Genomic DNA, 21,298 nt, shown 5'->3' on the forward strand with positions numbered 1-21,298 from the left:
TCCTTGGCCTGCATATTATCCAACAGTAGTTAATATGGTTTTTAGATAATCAGCAGAACGGCTCTTACCCAGCCCTTGGCTAAGTATTTCTGTACCACAAACACTTCCACAGAAGCACGACAGCACAAAGTACTATCACATTTCACCAGGATGGTATCCTTCGTCAACTAAATTATCCCAATTGCTTTGATACAGAAAAAGTAATTGCAATCCTTTTGTTTATAAGCGTGTGTCTCAGATTAAACGTTCACAGCATCTGTACAGAGAGCAATACACAAAGTATTCCACCTCTAATGAAAGTTTAATCGTGATCTGATGGCAGGGGCTTACAGAGAGCCCAGAGCAGCATCCGTGTGGTGTGACCTCGATGGTCCGAAGAGGCAGAGCTTTTCAGCTCGCCGTCCGCAGAGCCAGCGTCTTTCGTCCCCTCTGCCAGACCTCTGTCTCCCAAGGAAACAACTCCCTTCTTCAGTTCCCCGCATTACCCAAGGGACTATGCAAGTCTCGGACCAGGAACAAAGCTCCTGGGAGCTGGATTTAGAGGAGATAACTAGGAAAATTTCATTTCTTGACAAATGGCGGGAGATCTTTAGTTATCGCGGGTAAGATGTTCTTGTTTTCTCGTTTCTCTAGAACCTGAGGGATTTCTGGTGTGTAAGCAAGCAATCAGCTTTTATGTTGTGCTACAAGAGAAGTCTCCATTATGGGTTTACATTTAAAATGCTTCGGGTATAACCATTTGTAGAGAGACGCTGCCCTAGCAAGGTTGGGTTTGAGGAGGTTTGTGGGTTGAGTAAGAGTAATTTCCTTGATGTTTTCTCTTTCATTTACAGGTTGGGAACCAATAATGCAACTCCTCAGGTAATTACTTTTCTCAAAGCCAGTGTGTTTTCCTCTCGTTGCTTCTTCAAACAATCACATTAACAGCATAATCTGCATTTATTTTACTCACAGAATGTCACTCAGGCACCCAGCATTTAATGTGTGAACACATAAAACTAGAAAGCCCTTTGAAATCTTTTCTCATGCTTTCTTTTTTCATGAAAATCCCTTCCTACTTTTAAGAGTACTTTTCATCACTAAGAGCACCATATGGTTATTATTTTAGAAAAAAAGTAATATTAGAATCTAGAGTTCTTAAACTTGTGAAATAACACTAGGTTCTGATAGCCAAATGCTTCAGTGTTCGCGAAGAAAAGTGATTTTGAAAGTACCATCATCTTTATTCTGCTTCTGAAAAACTGTTTTCCTTCACATTTTCAAATAAGGGAAAGGTGACCGAATTCAGGTGTTACAAGGTATTTTAAAATCTGTTATACATTATAAGATGAAAGATATCTCATGTAACCTGAAAAGGTTAGAAGGTAATGAACTTGGTATTTCAGATATTAATTCAGTCTCTGAACAAACACGGCACAAAATATTAGGGTGATTTTCGCATCACTAATATATGATATGATCAAACAACTGAATTATTAATATTTTAACGGTAACACTAAAGCATCTTCCTACAAGTGACCTGTAATCAAAAGCCTTATTTGTGCTAAAACTTTCTTAACCATAGTCTAAATTAGAATCAGGGAGATAATGCTTCCATTTTAGTCCTGGAAGCATTAAATGGAAATAGCTACCATTTGGGAGAATAGAATATTCAAAAGATAAAACAATCTTTGAAGGGAAAAAAAATTATAAATGTCAAGTTACGCTTTATACAGGGTGAGGGAAACCCATTGCCACAAATGTAAAGATTTTCTGTTTGATTTACAAAATGCATCATATCCCAATAGTAGTCTGCCATTGGGATGCTGTGTTTCTGAGATAACAGAGCATCTTTGCCTCTAGGAATCCAGAAAACTAAGAAGGCAGTTTCCTTCATGTTTTAGCTACCAACAGGGCAGATCTGTTTCATGACATCAGTATAGAAGTTAAGTAAACTGGAAGAAGGGTTGATTCTAACATATTTAAATGCCATAAGAATCAGTCAAGAAAAGAAAAAGTAGATTTTTTTTTTCCTTAAAGGGAGGGGATGGATTTTTTTAAAGAAAAAAAAAAAAGATTATACTCACTTCTTAGGGAGCAGGAATCTGAGAGAATTATCAGGAGGTAGCCTGACTTCCTTTATCGGCCAGTTAAAAACACAATGAGAAACATCGCGTATAGACTGGAAAGACTCAATGTTTATAAAATGTTGTCTTCTCAAAATAAGAGACAGTGACATTTACATTTTTCTCTAAACATAATTTCAAGTCAAGGTCTTGATAGCATTAATTATGTTTCCATAGTTACATTTAACCTCTCCCAGCCACATAAAACTTGTGAGAAACCCCTTTGACACAGACACTGGGATTTTCCTTCCTCTTTTATTGCTATTTATCACCATTTTCAGATGTCTTTCAAAGGTACACAATATTTTCTGAACACTGATTTTTCAGAGAGAAAGAGAGAAGAGAGGGAAAACAGGTCGTCACCAGCTCTGTTTGCTTTGTTTTTTGGTGGTGGCATTTTACACAGAATCATGACGGCAACCATGTATCAGCTGATGAAACTGAAAATGCAACAGGGATACCTCAGCCCAGGGGACAAGGACATTTGCCATCTAGTAGCCTTTGTTCTATCCCCAAACCCTCTATCATCTCTTCAAAATCAGGCGGCTCTCCTATCTCCCTGGCAATGGCCACGGTAAGTATAGCTTGTCAATTAAACATGAAAGGAAACGTAATCTTCCCCCAACAACAAGGCTGGGGAATCTTATCTCCTGTCATGTGACAGTATTATTGAAGATAAGACTACACACGGTTGTTATTGGTAAAGGGAGAATATAATTAAAATGACTTATTTATGGTGTTTTTCAAGGACACTGGTGATGTTACAGTCTTTTCCTCCCCAACTCTGAGAGTCTCTCTATTCACTTCCTTTGTGTGACAATTAAATTTGAGGTAGTGAGGGAGTTAATTTCAAATAAGTCACTCTATAGTGTGGGGTAGGGCAGGTGACGAGTGGTATAAACAACCATGCATAAAGCCATGCAGCTGTGTAAGGCAGGACCCTGTCTGTGCATGGGCAGGAGGGAGGGAGGTGAAGCCCTGTGCTGGGCCTGGGCCTGGTCAAGGAGCTGATCTCAGGAAGAAATGTTTTCTGGGGCTGCCGAATAACATCCAGGTTTGAAAAGAACCTAAGGATCTGGAAGCTACCGATCCCAGGGACCATTTGCTTAGTTCCAAACCTGATGAGTCGGAGCAAAGACCCCCACCAGCCGAGGCACAGACCCAGCTAGGAGGCAAACTAGCAGCATCTCATTGGGTCAAACAGGACAAGGCTGGAGGCAATGCCTTGGCAAATGTCCGAAGGCCCAGCTGTCAAGGTCAAAGAGGCGTGATTGGGCACTGGGGAAGCTAAGGCATGTATCAAGCCAGGGGAAAAGTACCAGCTAGGGTGAGAGATTCCTTCAGTTAGATTGCACCCAAGATAATTCTTTCAGTCGTAGTGAAACTCACGGCTTCTCAGGGCCGTTTTCCCACATTTACCCTGTCCCTTCAAACTCCACACTACATTCTGGAGCCTCACGCAGAGACTTTTCCTGGGGACCCTAAGAACAAGAATTGGAAGAAGCACTTCCTTCCTGAGGGCATGCCACCCTACACCGGGGCAACCTTGCAGAAACCACCGAAGACTAGCTTGGTCACACGGGCGAGGACCAACAACACTTGTCCTACAGTTAGGCCCGTCCTGTACATCCGGTTCCACAGTCTGTGCACTGCACACAGGGTCCCTGAGAGGGATGAGTGGGGACTGGAACCCCTTCTGGGGAAACCACACAGTCTCCGTCTGCTTTCTTTCTTTCTTTTTTTTTTTTTTTAATGTTTATTTATTTTTGACAGAGAGACAGAGCATGAGTGGGGGAGGGGCAGAAAGAGAGAGGGAGACACAGAATCCGAAGCAGCCTCCAGACTCAGCTGTCAGCACAGAACCCGACGCAGGGCTCGAACTCACAGACCGCGAGATCATGACCTGAGCTGAAGTCGGATGCTCAACCAACTGAGCCACCCAGGCGCCCCTCCATCTGCTTTTTAAGTTGGCTCTGGCTGTAGTATTTCCAACGCTGAATATAGCCTTCCCTTAAGGTCCTCAGATGGGACATCATCCAATACAGGGTCCCGCGTTCTTTTTTATCATGCATTTCCTCACAGGCTTCATAGAGCGACTCTCTTTCCTGTCATATTTGCAGTATAAATGTACTTAGGGGCCCACTGTTCTTTCTCATCACAAATCTCTCTGCCTCAATCCACCTTCCCTCTTTTGCTCAAATGCCAGATGTCACAGGAAGATAGGTCAGCAGGGCTCTCATGAGATGCTGCACCGGGTCATTGGCCTCACAGCCCCTGGACAGTGCCTTAACTTGTGTCTCATGTATCTAGTGAATGGCTCACATTTCAGGGAATGAAGACAGGTAATGAATACGTAATCCTGTTAGAGTCTCCAGCCTCCGTGGTGATTCTGCCTAGAGTGGACTATAGCACCAGACGTTAGAGTGACTACCTGTATTTTAATGGATGAGATAATGTTTTTAACAAACAATCTTTAATAAAAATGTATTACTGGCTCTGTAATGAATTTCTACGGTCATTTTAGAATTTATACACAGTGGGACAGTAGGCCACCTTGTCTATGAATACAAGACAAAACTATGATGGCATATTGGCATTTGCCCATATAGGCTTACAGAAATTCTAGAAGGCTTCAGATAATGTAACAGAGCCAGGAAAGAGTAGGGCAGGAGACACGGTGGGAGGGAGTTTTCCCTCAGCATACCTTTTTGTACTCTCTGGATTTTGAACCATGTGAATGTGCAATCTATTTTTAAAAACTCACATAGAAATTTTAAAAACAGGGAAAAAAAAAAAAAAGCATTCGCAGATGTTTCCAAAATCTTCTGGTTTCTCTTTATACTGTGGAAGCAAGAGAGTCTCGGTCTGAGACTTCTCTACCAACACAAACGTGGTGTGATTGCAGACCTCCCCCATAACTTTTCCAAGGTAATTCTCTCCCTCTGGAAGAGCCTGGGGGACAAAAGAATCAGACCACTGTAGCCTGAACCCGAGTCGATGGAGTGTTAAGGAAGTCCCAGAAGTGGAGATAATCGATTTTCTTCTTAAAAAAAAAAAAAAATTTGAATTTATTCCCATTATGTGGGCCAGATGATAGTGTGTCCTTTAAATAGCAGTAGCATTAATTAAACACACCCTGGGATTTCGAGATGCTGAGCCTTGGGATTCTGAACACGTGGATTCCAGGGGGGCGATTTGGAAGCCTGACCAATTCTAATCGAGGACGTTTCAGCCGTGCAGCTGCCTGGCAAATTATCAGAGCTACTGAATCCTAATACTCACTTGAGAATGCCTTTTGTTGTCATTCTGCCATTCTCCTTTCCCTCCCTGTTGAGGGTAGGGATGCATGGGATTTCCTGACTTGAGCACACTCACTCCTTGCTGGGATTCTGCTGAGAAAGGAGGGGGTGGGTGGAGCACCCTACGAACCTTCTCCCTCCCCAGCTCTTTTATTTCTCACCCTTTGTTGCCCCATTTCCGACACTGCAGCCTTCTGCCTTCCCCCAACCTAACATCTTACCGTGTGTGCGAGTGCCGGCCAAGGCTCCCGGCCCAGGTAAGGTTGTGGAGAAGGTAAGCATCCTCCTCCCCTCTGCTCTTCCCCCAGCACCTCGCCGCCCTTACCCCAAACTGCCTGCCTTCCCTCCAGGGCAGTTTCCCACCCTCCTGCCCAACCAGGCCCTTCTCCAGAACCCAGCCTGGAACACAACCCCGTAGCCTCTTTTATCCGCAGTCAATAAACAAACCCCTGGTGTCTTTGCAATACTAGCCAGCAGGATGGTATTAAACAATGCAATGCCAGGAGATCAAATTATTCTGGCGGAGCCCCAGAGGAATGAAGCTCCAATGGAGGATGATAGGTAGTGGGGTGGCTTTTTGGAAGCCGGAAGCACAGCCTGGTGCCCCAGCCTAAGGCCTGGCCAACAGTCAGACCTCAGGAGATGTTTGCTTAATTAATTCACTGCTCTGGACAATCCCCTAGAGCCACATCTCAGTGCAGGGCAATGGGTATCATCCAGGTGCTCCTTCAGAGGCACTCCACCCTTCCCCAACCTGCTTTCTGCCAAGACTGACCTGTAGGGACTCCATCACCAGGGCTCCCTCCTCCTCCGGCTTCCTATTGAGTTTGAACAATGGGAGCCTTAGAGGGGGCCTGGAGGGAGGAAAGGGAAAGAAGACAGGCTGTGCACAGCTGGCGGAATCCCTCTCCTCTTCTGGAAGCTCTTTCCCCAGGACTCTGTCCTTTCTGCTTCAGGTCCCCCCTCCTCCCTCCTAGCCCCTCCAGGTCTACGGGAGATACTGTTGCTAGCTGTGGGACCCTGCGCTGGCCACTGTGGTTTCCCCACATGCCGTCCATATCTTTGTAAATAGTCCGTTTTAAACTTTCCTCAAGTTAATTATCCTGACTTGAGCGTGCCATCTGTTTCCTGCTGGGACTCTTACCATACAAGTCGAAAGGCTTGCATTTGGGTGCTGGAGCTGCCATTTACATACACATAACGGCTCTGTGTCCCAAAGCTTTTCATTGTAAAATGAAAGGGCTGAATTAGATTGTTTTAAAATTCAGCAACTACTGGGGCACCTGGGTGGCTTGGTCGGTTAAGCATCCGACTTCGGCTCAGGTCACGATCTCGCGGTCGGTGGGTTCGAGCCCCACGTCGGGCTCTGTGCTGACAGCTCAGAGCCTGGAGCCTGTTTCAGATTCTGTGTCTCCCTCTCTCTGTGACCCTCCCCCGTTCATGCTCTGTCTCAAAAATAAATAAACGTTAAAAAAAAAAATTTTAAATTCAGCAACTACTTCTGGCCAGCCTGTTGTGCACCCGGCACTGTACCAGATGCTGAGGAATCCATGGTGAACATGATCAAGCCAAGAATCTACCACTCTATTTGACAGGCTAGGAGAGAAACGTTTCTTAGGTTTTGCTAACTCGAAAGTCTGATTCCATGATGAGCCAGTAATTTCTAAGGAAAGAAATGATGTAGAGAAGAAGCTTCAGAAAATTATTCTATCTCAGGTTGGGGGTGCGGACAGGTGCAGAGGTGGGAGAGGACAGGATGGGCAAGGTTGTCACAGGGAAAATAGAAGCCCAGGGACCAGAGAAAAGGCAGTCAAGGCAAGGAAATTAAACACATCAGGAAGAATGATCCAGGACCTCTGTCTTCGGGGGTGTATGTGTGTGTGAGTGTGCGTGTGTATGTGTGCGTGTGTGTGTGTGAGCATGTGCATGTGTGTGTGTGAGTGCATGAGTGTGTGTGTGTGTATGTGTGGGCATGCGAGATAATGATCATCATTATCATCATCATAGCAATCAGGAAAGAGTTATTCATTACAAATCCTGGAAAACTAACAAAGTGAAAAGAGAAAAACTATAAACCATGCTTGTGTTAAATAATAATGATCATTTCAGTCATTTATTAGGACCATTTACCATTTGTGTTACCAGGCAGCACAATGACATATGCATATTATTGAATATAAGCCAGGCTAATCACATATATCATTTATACTTTACGATGAATCCTGCTGAGTGTGCCCGGGTCACGGTGGGCAGTTTAACTCACATAGTCATTTGTGACCCAGGGTCAGATATTCAGTCTCTATTGGGAACCTCAGATAGTCCAGGACCGGCTTTTCAAGTGAAAATAGTTGTCAGCAGTTGACTTCACTTGGGTCTTACTGGGTCTTGACAGGGGCTCCCTACAGCATCCCTGCTCGCCACAGATTCTTCCATGCTATTGGGTGTGCGGGTCAGACTGCTTGTAAGGAAGCCTGGACTTGATGCAGAACCTCTTCATACCCTGTGCCCACTCACAACTGGTGGCGTTGTAAGCTACCCAATAATTAGGTCAGAGCAGCACATCAAACTCTGGTTTAAGTTGCCTCTAAAATCCAAAGAAAGCCAAGAAGCATTGTATCTCCTGTGTAGTATTTGGAACACGGTGCGACAATTGCGCCTCACTTGTGGAACAACGTGGTACCCCAGTGCTCCCCTACGAACCTCACTGATTCAGCAGCCCCTGGACTTCTGGGGGTTTATCTCCCAACTCCCTGGCATGCATGTGTTTTATCAATGTGCCTAAGGTGCTTATCACCTCCCACTTCTTGGATCCAATTAGTATAATGCCGCCTCTCTGTTCTAAGTCGGACACAGGTGCATCTGGATGGTGACACTCCCTAAGTTGGAAGTGACATCCAGCAACCAAAACAGGAGCTTGGTTTGGCTGGCAGAGTTGTTTTCATTGAATTTGCATTCTAAGCCTTCTTAGTCTCAACAGTTTTAATCTCTCACATTCATACACGGCTTCCCCTCCCCTCCTCCTGCCAGGCTCTGGTCTTTTTTCATCTGTGGTGGGGCTCTGTTCCCTACAGCATTCCAGGGCAGACAGGTTGTGTGTTCATAAAGGGAGAACACCTTGCATTTAATCAGCACTTAACAGTTCCCAAAGCCCTTTTCCATATGTCTTCCCATTCAATAATAGCCGTGATGTGGGCCGAGCAAGGGTTGACCCCATTTCAGGATAAGCAAATAAAGTCTTACAGAGGATGGGCAATCAGTCCAAGTTCATGTGGTCAGTGAGGAGCAGAACTGGGCTTCTCAACACAGGAGTGGGGAGTGCTCGGTCTTTCTTCTGTGCTGTGCAGCCTTGATGTCATTTTCAGTCCTCTGCTGGGGATGGCCTGGGTTGGTGGCTCGTTGGCCATGATACACATCGAGTCTGTGTCTTCCGGGAACCGACTCTATGCCCTTCTACTCCCTCTCCTTCTCTTGGTGTTGCCCTGAGCCACCAGACAAACCATTTGTCTTCAAGTGCACTTCTGGGCTCACACTGAAATGCACCTGCCTCTCTTTCTTTGTAGAGACAATCTTTTCTTTCAAGGAAGGAGCAGAGGTGGCCAGGAAATAAACTCCAGCCACGGAACCAGACCCTGGTCTGACAAGGGGAGAACTTTCCAGATGCTCACTCTCCTGCATCTGCCCTTATTAGAAACCATTAGGCTCTGGATAAATTGGGCTGATCGTTCCTTTTTGCCACAGAGTCTCCTCGTTCCTTTGAACCACTCCCTGTCCTTGGACACTCTGGGTGCTCTCTGTGTGTGCATGCATGAGTGAGTGTGTGTGTGTGTGTGTGTGTGTGTGTGTGTTTGCAGGTCTTCTCTGTCCAGCCTCCCCTCCATTATAGGAAATAGGTCACTATGTGGTCTGTCCCAGAGTGTGGGATGTGTGCCTCTGCTAGAGCATGGCTGCTTTTAGGGATACGTTATTAAGTGACATTAAATAGACTGAGTCACCTTCTTCACTGAGCCCTTCTTCATGCTGGCAGGCCCTGAAGAAAGACTCTGTAAGTGGTGCACATGTTCACACCTCTTTAACACTTCCTACTTCCTTTCTTAATTAAATAGAATGTGAGCTCAGGCAAAGCTTTCATAGGTGATAGTTTCTAGCATAAGTCAATAACATTGTTTTATTTCCATTATTTTTTTAAATATGGTGATTTATTTTTTTTAAATAAGTGATTTTGATTTCCACTTAAAGATGTGACAAGAAGTGTCCCTATTAAATAAGTATTTTTTAATTTATAAAAGAGTAGCTCAAGCTAATGAAAAATATTAATTAAATAATGATTGGCCCACAAAAAGGACAGCAATTACAGGATGACACATACTTGTTTTTAAATGTTTATGTATTTTTGAGAGAGAGAGAGAGAGAGAGAGAGAGAGAGAGAGAGTGGGAGCAGGGGAGGGGGAGAGGGGAGAAAGAGGATCTGAGAGCCTGACACGGGGCTTGAACTCACAAACTGTGAAATCATGATTTGAGCCTGTGAGATCATGACCTGAGCAGAATTCAGACACTCAACCAACTGAGCCACCCAGACACCCCAAGGATGCCGCATACTTAAAGCTGGGGAGGCAGAGAAATAGTGTTGGAATTTGGATGCAAATTCCAGCAGTTTCTACCACTGGGTACTTCCCTGTGGAAGGAGGATAATAAGAGTACCTACCTCAAATAATTAAATTAACATAATGAATGTAAAGCACTTAGACCAGTGTGTGGTACATAGAAAACACTCAATAAATGCTAGATGCCATTGGCCAGCCTAGTTCAAGTGTATCTCTTCCATGAAGCATTCCTGAGCTCTTTAGTCAGAAATTCTCCTCCCTCTGTTCTCTCAAGGTACTTTTTACTTTGGAACTTCACACATTCTATCTCGTACACAGTTGCGGGGTATTAGACTTTTTACATATCTATACCCCACATAGGTAGGACCAAGCACATGCTAAGCAATTACTATGCCCCTGATTGTGGATGGATTCCCCTTTCTTCACGTATTTGATTTATAAAGGCTTGTTTCTTCTGGGAAGCCTTAGAAGACCCTCTCCAATCTCAACGTGCTATAGGATATCCAGCAAAACCTTAAAAATTGGGGGGCAAGAGGACAGAGAATGATTGTTTAGTATCATTTAAAAAAAATCTTTTTAACATTTATTTTTTAAGGAGAGAGAGAGAGAGACAGAGCGTGAGCAGGGGAGGGGCAGAGAGAGAGGGAGACACACAATCCGAAGCAGACTCCAGGCTCTGAGCCATCAGCACAGAGCCCGGTGCGGGGCTTGAGCCCATGAACTGTGAGATCATGACATGGGCCGAAGTCGGACAGCTAACTGACTGAGCCACCCAGTCCCCCCTGTTTAGTATCATTTAAATCAATATTGTACTCAAGCTAGAAACAGAGTCCTGTCTGTTTCTCTTTCCTAGAGCAAGAGAGAAGGACTCAAAGCTGGGGGAGGCGAGCACTGCAGAGTCATGGCTGCAGATGGGTATCCCAGATATCCGTGACATGGATCGTCAGTGACAGGAGGCAGAGGGGCAGAGCAGTGGCCCAGGCCGGACTGCAAAGCATAAAGGAGAGATGGCTGGCAATGGAAGGGGAGACAGACACAAGGAACAAAAATCAGATGGGGACAACAGGGCACAAGGTTAACACACTGAGCCTTCAGGATACAATAGTCTAAGGGAACCTGGTGTGAACCTTTCACACAAGACTTTACAATTACAAACAGAGGAGTAGGGTAAAATGTAAACCAGGATGTAGGGAGGGGACAGGCCCACCTCCACAATCCCACCACCTTACTTAAGGCCGTTAGATGAAGAATGTGTCTAAGAAGAATCATCTTTGTTTGAATCATTTCTTTCCCCTCTTCTCAGAAGTTACGGCAGAGCCTCTTTGGAAATACTATCCATGTCTTCAGCTATGACTGGAAAAAGGCCTATTTCAGGTTCCATGATCCTTTTTCTGACCTGGCTTTCACTTTGGAAGTGGGAAAGGTAATAGTAAGTAAAAATTTTTTTAAAAAATCCTAATCCCATATTCCCTAGCCATGTTTCCTTCCATCTTTATCCTTATGAATGTATGTTTTCATTACAATCATTTGTCAAAGCATATTTAATATAATTTAACATTTAGCCTTAAATGATACGAGACTATTTAAAATTACAATTTACTGTCAGGGTTATAGGAAAGTCTCACACTCCTTCCCTGCTGTCGCACACCCTGCCCTCCCAAATTCAAGGTTTCCTGGCTCTTCTCTCCAAGTTCTAAGTATCCCTGAGGATTTAGAAGGCAGGAGGAGATCCAGGAGCTTCTTTCTGGCTTGTTTAAAATCTCAGTAATCCAGGTCATCAATTACTAGTCACACAGAGATTTCAAAGACCAGCCAACAAGTTCCGTACATCCTATAAATCCAAAAGTTTGCTATGAAGCAGGAGCATAGCGAAGGTAGGGTGGAAGAGGACAGATGTCCCCAGGTGCTGGTCTACTGAAGCTGGTCAGTGAAGATTCCGGCCCAGCCATGGCATCTGACCACAACCCACATATGGAGTACAGTGTCCCTTCACTAAGCTAAGGGGATGCTGTATATACCAGGAGGGACAGGTCAGTAAAGGATAGGTCACATCCATTTCCCAGAGTTCTTCTTTGTCATATTGGCCCCAAGAGGTTCCATTACGGTTGTACAGCCTGCCCCCAGCCTCACACACCTCACTATTTATCTTCCCCATTTCAGGGAGGTGCCCGGAGCATTCAGATGGCAGTTCAAGGATTCATCATCAAAGACTTGTTGTTTACCAGGAAGGGAAAGGACTGTAACTTTCACAGGTAAGAGGCCTAGAAGCACTTCTCAGACACATTCCTCATGTCACAAGAACTGTTACGTGCCAAACGGTCATTATGGAAAATCCCCTGGGTGACCTCAGGAAGTAGACTTGCCTCACAAGACGAAAACGGCTCTGGTTCTCCCAGACGGACGGGATTTTGTGATTGGGGAGGACTTTCCTGGAGTCACTCTCAATGTTTGGTTGCAGGAATAAGGTTGACAGTTTTAGTGCTCCACGGCAGACCTTCCTGGCAGCTAAAATGATGCCCCTGGTCTCAGGTGGGCTTACTTGAAAATATTTGGTGGGAAGCCCCAAACTGACAATTTCAAGGAGGAACAAAAGGGGTGATTTTTTTAAAGCCCCGATAATTCTCCTATTTAACTAGGCTAACAAAGTACTGTGTTTGGTAGTTGCTTATTCAAGAAAATCGGTTCAGATTACTTTACTTAGAAGTCAAGCCCCTATCATGGGCAAAGCTCTATGCTTGATATTAGAAAAAATATACATAAGTAAAGGTATATATCTGCCCTCAGCAGGGTAAGTTATCACTCAAAACAGGAACTAAATGTATAATTTATTCTAAGGTCATGAATTGCCAGTTTCCTGAAAAGCAGAGCCAGAGATGAGAATTCTTTATGCAAGTGATTTATGAAGGGAAGGCCTTGTTGGAGAGAAAAAAAAAAAAATTTTTTTTTTTACCCCTCTAGCTTCTTTGGCTAGTCTAATAATTAACTTTACATAAGACGGATTAATAGGAGGAAAACAAACACAAGCTTAATAACATGTATACCTCGGGGTGCCCAGGTGGCTCAGTTGGTTAAGTGTCCGACTTCGGCTCAGGTCATGATCTCACAGTTCGTGGCTTAGAGCCCCGCGTTGGGCTCTGTGCTGACAGCTCAGAGCCTGGACCCTCCTTTGGGTTCTGTGTCTCCCTCTCACTCTGCTCCTGCCCCACTCTCTCTCTCTCTCTCTCTCTCTCTCTCTCTTTTTCTCTCTCTCAAAAATAAACATTAAAAAAATTAAAAAAAAAAATAACATGTATACCTCTTGTATACATGGGAGAGACCTAGGAAATCTCTGTAATTCCCCCAAATAGCCAAAGGTATCACGTTAAATACCATCTTTAGCTAAAGACAAAAGAAGATATTGAGGGTGGAGAGTCAGTTACAGGAGGTTACAGGGGAAAGCGCAGTGAACAAGCATAGGGTTGTTTTGCACATTACGTCTGTGCCTTCTCCACTGATAGGAGTTTCTAGAGATTTAGAGCCATCCCCCTCTTCCCATGAGGACATCCCCTTACAAACAGAGATTTCTCCTATAACGTCTTTTACAAAAGGGCAACTTCTACTGAGTTTTCGGACCTTCTCTTGAGTCTGTAATTTTTTTAAAATAACCAGTTTAAAATAGTCCCCATGCCAAAGTGGCATCTTGGGCTGGCAAGATTTGCTCCCCTTCGGGCCTCAGGAGAAACCTGGAAGAGTGAAGGAAAAGGAGAGGGAAGGAGAAGCTGAGGAAGAATGTGGTCTCCAGTGACGCCCAGCCTCAGTCTGATCCCATGAGAGCTCTAAAGCCTCAGTGGCCCCATTTTCAAAGAACAAAGTGGGGGCCTTTGTACTTCCCACTTCAGCTGGACACTGGCTTTAACCTGCTCCATGAAACCTTCCAGAACCTTCTCAGTCCCAAGTTCTGTCTCCTTCTTCTTCACTCTCAGAGCATTTTGTTTTATTCCCATCCACCTCCTCAAATTAGGCTTTTAGCCTATGGAGCACTCCTTGTTTCTCATTTCTGTGTTGTCACAGAGGTAGCGGGATTATAGAAATCATCGCTGAGTCCGTTAATAAACCCCATCACGTATTTCTCCATCGGGACAACAGTTGTCAGTGTTAAATATTTAGAAAACAAGCAGAGCAAAGGTCTACCGCATAAAGATTGGCTCCCATTCCCTGGGGAATCTTGACAGCCCAGGATCGCTCCAGAGAGTATAATGCTTGAGAGCAGGGAGTCAGGAACCAGCCTGCCTGGTGTAAAATCACCACTCTACCACTTTCAAGGTGAACGACTGGGGACCAATTCCTCAACCCCTCTTTCTTTCTTCACCTCTGAATCAGGGTAGTATCTACTTCACAGGGTTGTTGTGAGGATTAGATGAGGGGAAGGGTGTGAAGTGCTTAGAGCAATGCTGGGGACAGTGAGTGTGCCTGCTATACAAGTCAGGATGGGCAACATGAAGCGGGCCTCCAGTGCCGCGTGGGACAGACATGATGGGGGAGCACAGACACGGCGAGCACATTAAAGGCAAACAAGGGCATGAGAAAAGGCATGGAGGGGTGATACAGAAAATACATTCAGGGGACTGGTCCATGCAGGGCAGCAGGTTTGCAGAATGGAAACCTGGGAGATAACACTGGACGGGGCTGCACTTGCAAAGGGCCTGTGTTCCTGGGTTAAAACGTTTGGATCAGTCTCTGCTGGAGTTCGGTGAGAGGACAGCGGTGGGGACTCCAGGGGGGAGGGGGTAACTCACAGGGTGTGACTGGCTAAGATCGCCAAGAGAAATAGTACGCTGCTGTGAGGATGCCACTGCCAGTGACAGAGTGTAGACAAGGCCCTCTGCGACTGTCTCACGGGGTGGGTTGATGAAGGAAGCGAAGAGACCCATCTGGTATGCAGCAAGGGACTTAAAAGTGGAGGCACCTCACATTCAGCCAGGTGACTGTCCATGCCAGTGTTTTCAAACCCAACCTCCCATATCGCAGTTTGTGTGCAGTCAGCAAACAGGAGCAAGAGCAGGCCCTCGCCGTGGCACTGGCTGGCATCCTGTGGGCAGCAGGAGCAGCTGAGAAGGCCACCGTCTGTCTTGTCACCGAGCACACTTATGTCACCTCCAATCCTGACTACTCGGGCGATGATTTCACCGAGCGGGTGAGTGCACCCCTGCCCGTCCTGCCAGATAAAGGGCCAATGAAACCTGAGAGTATTCTAGACTCAACATGGAAATGAAGGCGGAGCCCCATCGATGCTCCTACAAGGGTCAGATGTGGCCAAAGGCATCTTCCAAAGAGGTAAGAACCAAGGGTTGGAAGTGCCTGCTGTGAATTTTTCCTTCCAGAATTCACCAGGATCAAGAATATCCCAGACCCGAAATCATCACAAAATGCATTCCATATCCACTGTCTTCAACATTGCTAAATTTTACCTATTAAGAAAAAATATGTTTATGGCTTTACTGCTCAAGATATCATACTGGTTTAAAACTAAGGACTGTAAAAGGGAGGCCGGTAGCCATCCACCTTCACCATGTATGTTTCACATGGCCTTGTGTAAGATAATCTGTCAGGTTTCAGCAAAGTGATTTTGCAATGAAACAAAAAGCTCCCTTGAGGAAATAACAGTAAGTTGACATCTTATAGATGTAGCTTTCATCTTCCTTTTCATTTTTATCCTCTATTCTTGATTTATAGCTCCAGCTGTTTGAACTTTTAGAGAAAGAAGCCACTGAGAAATTCATCTATGATCATTTACAATGTGTAAGTGTTTAAGTGTTGAGATAATCCCTTTATGTTGAACCGATCTTACAGGAAATCTTCTTTCTTTTACAAAGTGTATTTCTAATGATGCTTATTAAGAAAACCAGGTCATTTTGAGAGCTAAGAAAGGGCCGAATGAGAGAAAGAAAAGCCCGCCTCTCCCTCCCCACAGCCTAAAAAGAGGCCAGATCACACACAGGCCATTCACAATTGCCTCTTTGTCCTTGGCTAATCAAACCCGGAGAATAATACTATAGAGGGCATATGCCAAGATTTCTTTTGTGGGAAGAGAATATGTCAAAGCAGTCTTGCCTCATCTAATGGATAAAACACAAAAATGCTAGACAACTGAGGCCCTAGTCTAAATTGCCAAAATGACCACTCACATTGGCTCCAAGGAAATGACTTCTCGTCTGAAAAAGGTGGCCCTGTTTTACCTCTTCTATCAGCACCTTCCACACAATGTCATCCTGGCAATAATTCTTCCCAACCTCCCATGTGGGGACAGTGTCGGTGGAATATCTAAGGTGCTTTTTTAAGATGCCTTTGCAGAGAAAGGAATGAAAGCTGATTTCTAAAGAATTAGAACCCTACAGGGTAAAAGAAGAAGACAGTTAGCAGGGTAACCATGAAGCCATACAACGGTGGATTATATAGAAGGGGGAAATGGGGTCCATGAACCTCACCGCTCCATTCCTTCCAAAGGCTATAGAGGTAGAAAACTTGGGCATGAGTTCTCAGCCACACATTGGCCATACATTCTTGGTTAAACTAGTCACCCCAGGACTACCTCCCCCACCATCTCATATGTCTGTGTGGTAGGCAGAGGAAAGCCCCCCCCCCCCAACTGCCCCACAAGGATGTCCATACCCTACCTTGTGGAACCTGTGAATTTTATGCTTTATAGCAAAGGGGAATTAAGGTTGCTAACTCAGTTGACTTTTTTTTTTTTTTAATTTTTTTTTTTTAACGTTTATTTATTTTTGAGACAGAGACAGAGCATGAACAGGGGAGGGAAAGAGAGAGAGACGGAGACAGAATCAGAAGCAGGCTCCAGGCTCTGAGCTATCAGCCCAGAGCCCGACGCGGGGCTCGAACTCACGGACCGTGAGATCGTGACCCGAGCTGAAGTCGGACGCTTAACCGACTGAGCCACCCAGGCGCCCCTCAATTTTCAAAATTTGTGAGATTTAAGTATAGGTGACCTACGATGTTATATTAATCTCAGGTGCACAACAGAGTGATTCAACAACTCTGGGTGTGTTACAAAATGCTTTAAAATAGGGCGAGTATTCCAGGTTACTCAGATGGGCCCAATGTAGTCACAAGGGTCCTTAAGAGGAAGACAGAAGAGGAAGTCAGAGTGTACGATGTGAGGACAGTGTTGCCTGCCACTGCTGGCTTTGAAGATGGAAACAGGGGGGACACGACCACTAGAAGCTATAACAGGCAAGGAAACAGAGCCTCTAGCAGGCCTGCTGACTGCTCCATTTGGGCTCAGTAGGAGCCATTTTGGACTTGTGATCTCCAGAACTGTAAGATAATAAATTTGCATGTTTTTCTGTGCTTTTTTTTTTAACTTTTATGAAGTTTTAATTCCAGTATAGTTAACATGCAGTGTTACATTCATTTCAAAATTTCTATTATTTATGGTACTAAATTTATGGTTATTTTATAATATATATTTATATGTTTAATATAAATGTATAATTAATATAAATTATATATAATATAAATTTACAATAAACCTGTATAATGGATTTTAAAGACCTAGCATGAAATATTAAGTTAGAAGCCTGCCTAGGGACACTGTTGTGGGCAGATATTGAATGGAGTCACACAGATAGAGAGGACCATGTAAGTAATGAGCCTTCCAGCACAAAGAGGCAAACCCTTTCCTTTCTGTCTTCCATCTCCTCAACTCAGACCTGGGGCAATCTGATTCAAAAGGAAGGTCCCCACATCTGCAAGGGATTCCTTAGTGTCGCCAGAGTTGAGAATCAGAGGATCAGAGCTGAAACTCTACACAGGCTTGTTCTATCAAAGGCTAAGAGTCAAGCTGGAATAAGTAACAAAGGCCTTATGCAGAGACTGACTGTACGGTGTGGGTGAGCCTGACGTGAGAGCTGCCCGGGTCAAACAGACCCATACTGACTCTTGCCATAGCCACTCTGAGGAAGCGCTGGCACCGTTTCCTCAGTGACGGGGGCACTTGATGGCAGGTTCCGTCAAGGGCACTTGATACTCCTCTCAAGGGCACCCCTGACCAGGGACCGCACATTATGATGTGCTTCACCGAACCTTTACCAAGGCCCACTCACTCTCAAAATGCACCCATTTTGAGGTCCCATTCCTGTGTCCCATCTTAAGACAGAAATCTCAAGACAGAGGTCTGAGGGCTACATGTGGACAGTAGACCTAAGTTTATGGGTTGAATTTCATCCCCCCAAAAGATATGTCCCCATGCCTGTGCATAGGATGTTATTTGGAAAAGAGGTCTTTGCAAAGGTAATCAAGTCAAGGAAAAGTCACTCTGGATTAGGGTCGGCCCAATCCAGTGACTGGTACCTTTACAAGAAGAAGGACATTTGGACGCAGACACAGTCATGTGGGGAAAACACCATGTGATCATGGAGGCAGAGCTTCCATGATGGGATGTGTCCTACAAGCCAAAGCACTCCAAGGATTGCCAGCAGCCACTAGAAGCTAGAAGATGCAAGAAAGACTCCTTCCCTTCCGCCTTCAGGGAAAGCACGGCCATGCTCCCACACCTTGATTTCAGACATCTAGCCTCCAGAACCGTGACAGAATACATTTCTATTGTTTCAAGCAATTCAAGTTTCTGGTAACTTGTTACAGCAGCCCTGATACACCGATCATATGTGATCTGCAGCATTAGTCCACCCAGTGTTGTATTTTTAAACATTTGACCCAGCCACTCTTCAAAAACAACCAGAAGATTCCACATAAAAACCTGGATTTTTAGCTTTTTCCCAAAAGAATCAGAAAACCTGGCCGCACTGGGCCTATATGCTGGCACGTTCTCAGTGAGCTGACATGGGGGCAGAGATTTCTATTGGACAAGCTGTGATAGGCTGAATGATGCTTCCTACCTGGTAAAAGGACTCTGAAGATGTGATTAAGTCAAAGACCTTGAAATAGGGAGATTATTTTGAATTTTCCTGCGGGGGGGCGGGGCAATTAATAATAAGAGTCTTGTCAGGAAAAGTGGATGATGGGAGAGAGAAAGTGGTGTGACGAGGGAAGCAGAGAGAGAAGAGGGATCACATGTAGGGTCACAATTTGGGGTCATGAGCCAAGGATAAGGATGGCTTCTAAAAGCTGGAAGAGGAAGTGAAAAGTCTTCCCCACAAAGCCTGCAGAAGAAACATAAGCCTGCCAGCAGTTTGAATCAGACTCATGAAGTGGCATCCGTGTTGGGACCTCAAACCTCCGAAAGTGTAAGACAAAGAATTCATGTTGTCTTATGCCACCAAGTTTGTGGTAATTTGTTATGGCAGCAACAGGAAACGAATACACCAGGGTCCCCAACGTGCCTCTGGCCCCACCTCTCCTCATTTCTCTGACACTCTGTAGCACACCCATTTGGGTTCCTGTCTGATGCCTGTAGCACTGGAATTTGTTCCTGCCTGAGGGTCCTGCCCCTGCCAGGTCACAGAGAGTGATGGGGACAGATTAATCCATAAAAAGGAAAGCACCTGCATTTTAGCAGAAGCCTTCCCAATACAAGGCCTTTAAAGGAGATGCTTTAACCCTGGGAACCTTGAAAGCCAGCCAAGGAGCTTCTTTTCAGCAGGCAGAATATTCACACAAAGCTAAGACCTGCTACCTGAATGTTAGTTGGGCAATTTGGATTTGATCCTGGAAATCACAGGGCACCTTTGGAAACTCTTGAGGAGAAAAATAGCCTTCCCAAGAAAAGAGAGAGGGGAGAAGTGCCTTAAAGAGGGACAGATAATAATTTTGTTGTGGTTCTAGCATGTTCCAAGAACTAAGGTAGGTACTGTGCATTATTTTCATTTAACTTTTGCAACAAAGCTGCAATTTATCCACAATTGCAGATGAGGTGATTGAAACTCAAACAAGTTAGTAAACTAGGAGTAATGGTAGAACTGGTTTTGAACCTAGATCTGTGTAAGTCCAAAGGTATTTCTAGAAATCAATGAGGAGGGAGAGATGTCCCAACCAAGGAGAGGCTGGGAAGGGGGCCAGCCAAGAGCACACCAAGGGTCTGGGCTGGGATGGATGCTGGAAAAATGGAGAGGAAAGATACACTACATCTTAGCCATAATTTGAAGACAATCATGTGATAGAAGTGGAGGAAAGAAAAATAGGTCGAAAAGCAAGAGAATGACAGCACCAAGGGCAGACCTTGAACAAGGAAGACAAATGCATTCGAGAGTGAAGATGGCCTAGGGAAGCTGTCCTATCAGCTGGAAAAAAAAAAAAAAAAAAAAAAAAATCTTGGGCTATAAATCCTTGAATTCATGCCTGGAGATATACATAGCTGCATTGCTTTTAGGCAAACATGCTTTTGTTTTGTCCCCCCCCCCCCAACAGTTCAAAGAGGAAGGAGGCCATGGTGTCATCTTGTTTCTTTACAGCCTGATCTTCTCCAGAACATTTGAAAGGTAAATTCAACAAACATTTGCACAGGTATTTCCTATAGCTCTGTGATCACATACGCAGCGTACTCTTACCTCACAAAATATTTTCATGCCCTGTTGGAAACCTGAGTAGTTTTTCCCAGTGGCTGCTCTTCTGTTGATTCATCCTTTTCTGTAGTCGGTTTGGCCATATTAATGGGTGGGTGGATGTCGTCAGAAAGGTTTGAATCTGCTTTTCTCGTACAGTGGTGGCTTCCTTCTACTTGTGGTTATAAATATTGACGGATAATACCAAAATTTATTTGTATCACTTTCATAATAAGAGTATTTTATTATTTATATGCACAATAAAATATACCCACAGGTATTTATTTTGTCTCTATGATATGCAAAGCCCCTTTCTTGGCACAATGGGAAATACAAATAAAAGAAGAGATGGCCTGACCTCCTTCAGGGTCCAATCTGGGAAAGATAGGAGTTATACGTAGAGATACTGGGTATGTCACAGGGGTACTTAATGTACCAAATGAGGTGTAAAGATGAGGAGTCTAGAAGATTCCAGAGGAGGAAGGGTCACCAGTTGATAGACTAATCAAGGAAGGCTTCTTAGAAGAAGTAGACTTTCTTTTGGGCTCTGAAAGGAAAATAACCTTTCAGAGAATCACAGAGAGATACAGAGTCTCTAGAAAGGAAGAGTTACAAGCCCTGAAGCAAAAATCTCCTAACAAACACTTGTCTTTTGCATAACATCATCACATTTTTGTGGTCTGTATTATTAGCTGCTTAACAGTTTTCTTTAAATCAACACAAATTTAAATATTAACTTCTTCCTAAACATTAATATCTTTCAAATCGTGTATTTGTTGTGCTAAAGAAGAATGTATTAA

The 21,298-nt window shown here is 44.5% G+C and overlaps 1 protein-coding gene across 1 annotated transcript in view; it reads left to right on the forward strand.

The window, feature by feature from the left end:
* The first annotated feature begins 495 nt into the window (after positions 1-495).
* Positions 496-21,298, forward strand: part of MINDY4B (MINDY family member 4B) — a 37,558-nt gene continuing 16,755 nt past the window's right edge. Inside the window, exons 1-8 of the mRNA XM_060638948.2 lie at positions 496-602; positions 834-861; positions 2,512-2,679; positions 11,309-11,428; positions 12,166-12,257; positions 15,013-15,178; positions 15,718-15,783; positions 20,365-20,435. Of these exons, the coding sequence (XP_060494931.1) occupies positions 496-602; positions 834-861; positions 2,512-2,679; positions 11,309-11,428; positions 12,166-12,257; positions 15,013-15,178; positions 15,718-15,783; positions 20,365-20,435 (818 nt within the window). The remainder of the gene's footprint in view (positions 603-833; positions 862-2,511; positions 2,680-11,308; positions 11,429-12,165; positions 12,258-15,012; positions 15,179-15,717; positions 15,784-20,364; positions 20,436-21,298) is intronic.

Source organism: Panthera onca, chromosome C2 (genome assembly GCF_046562875.1).
Source record: "Panthera onca isolate mPanOnc1 chromosome C2, mPanOnc1 haplotype 2, whole genome shotgun sequence".
In the NCBI taxonomy this organism is placed as follows: domain Eukaryota; kingdom Metazoa; phylum Chordata; class Mammalia; order Carnivora; family Felidae; genus Panthera; species Panthera onca.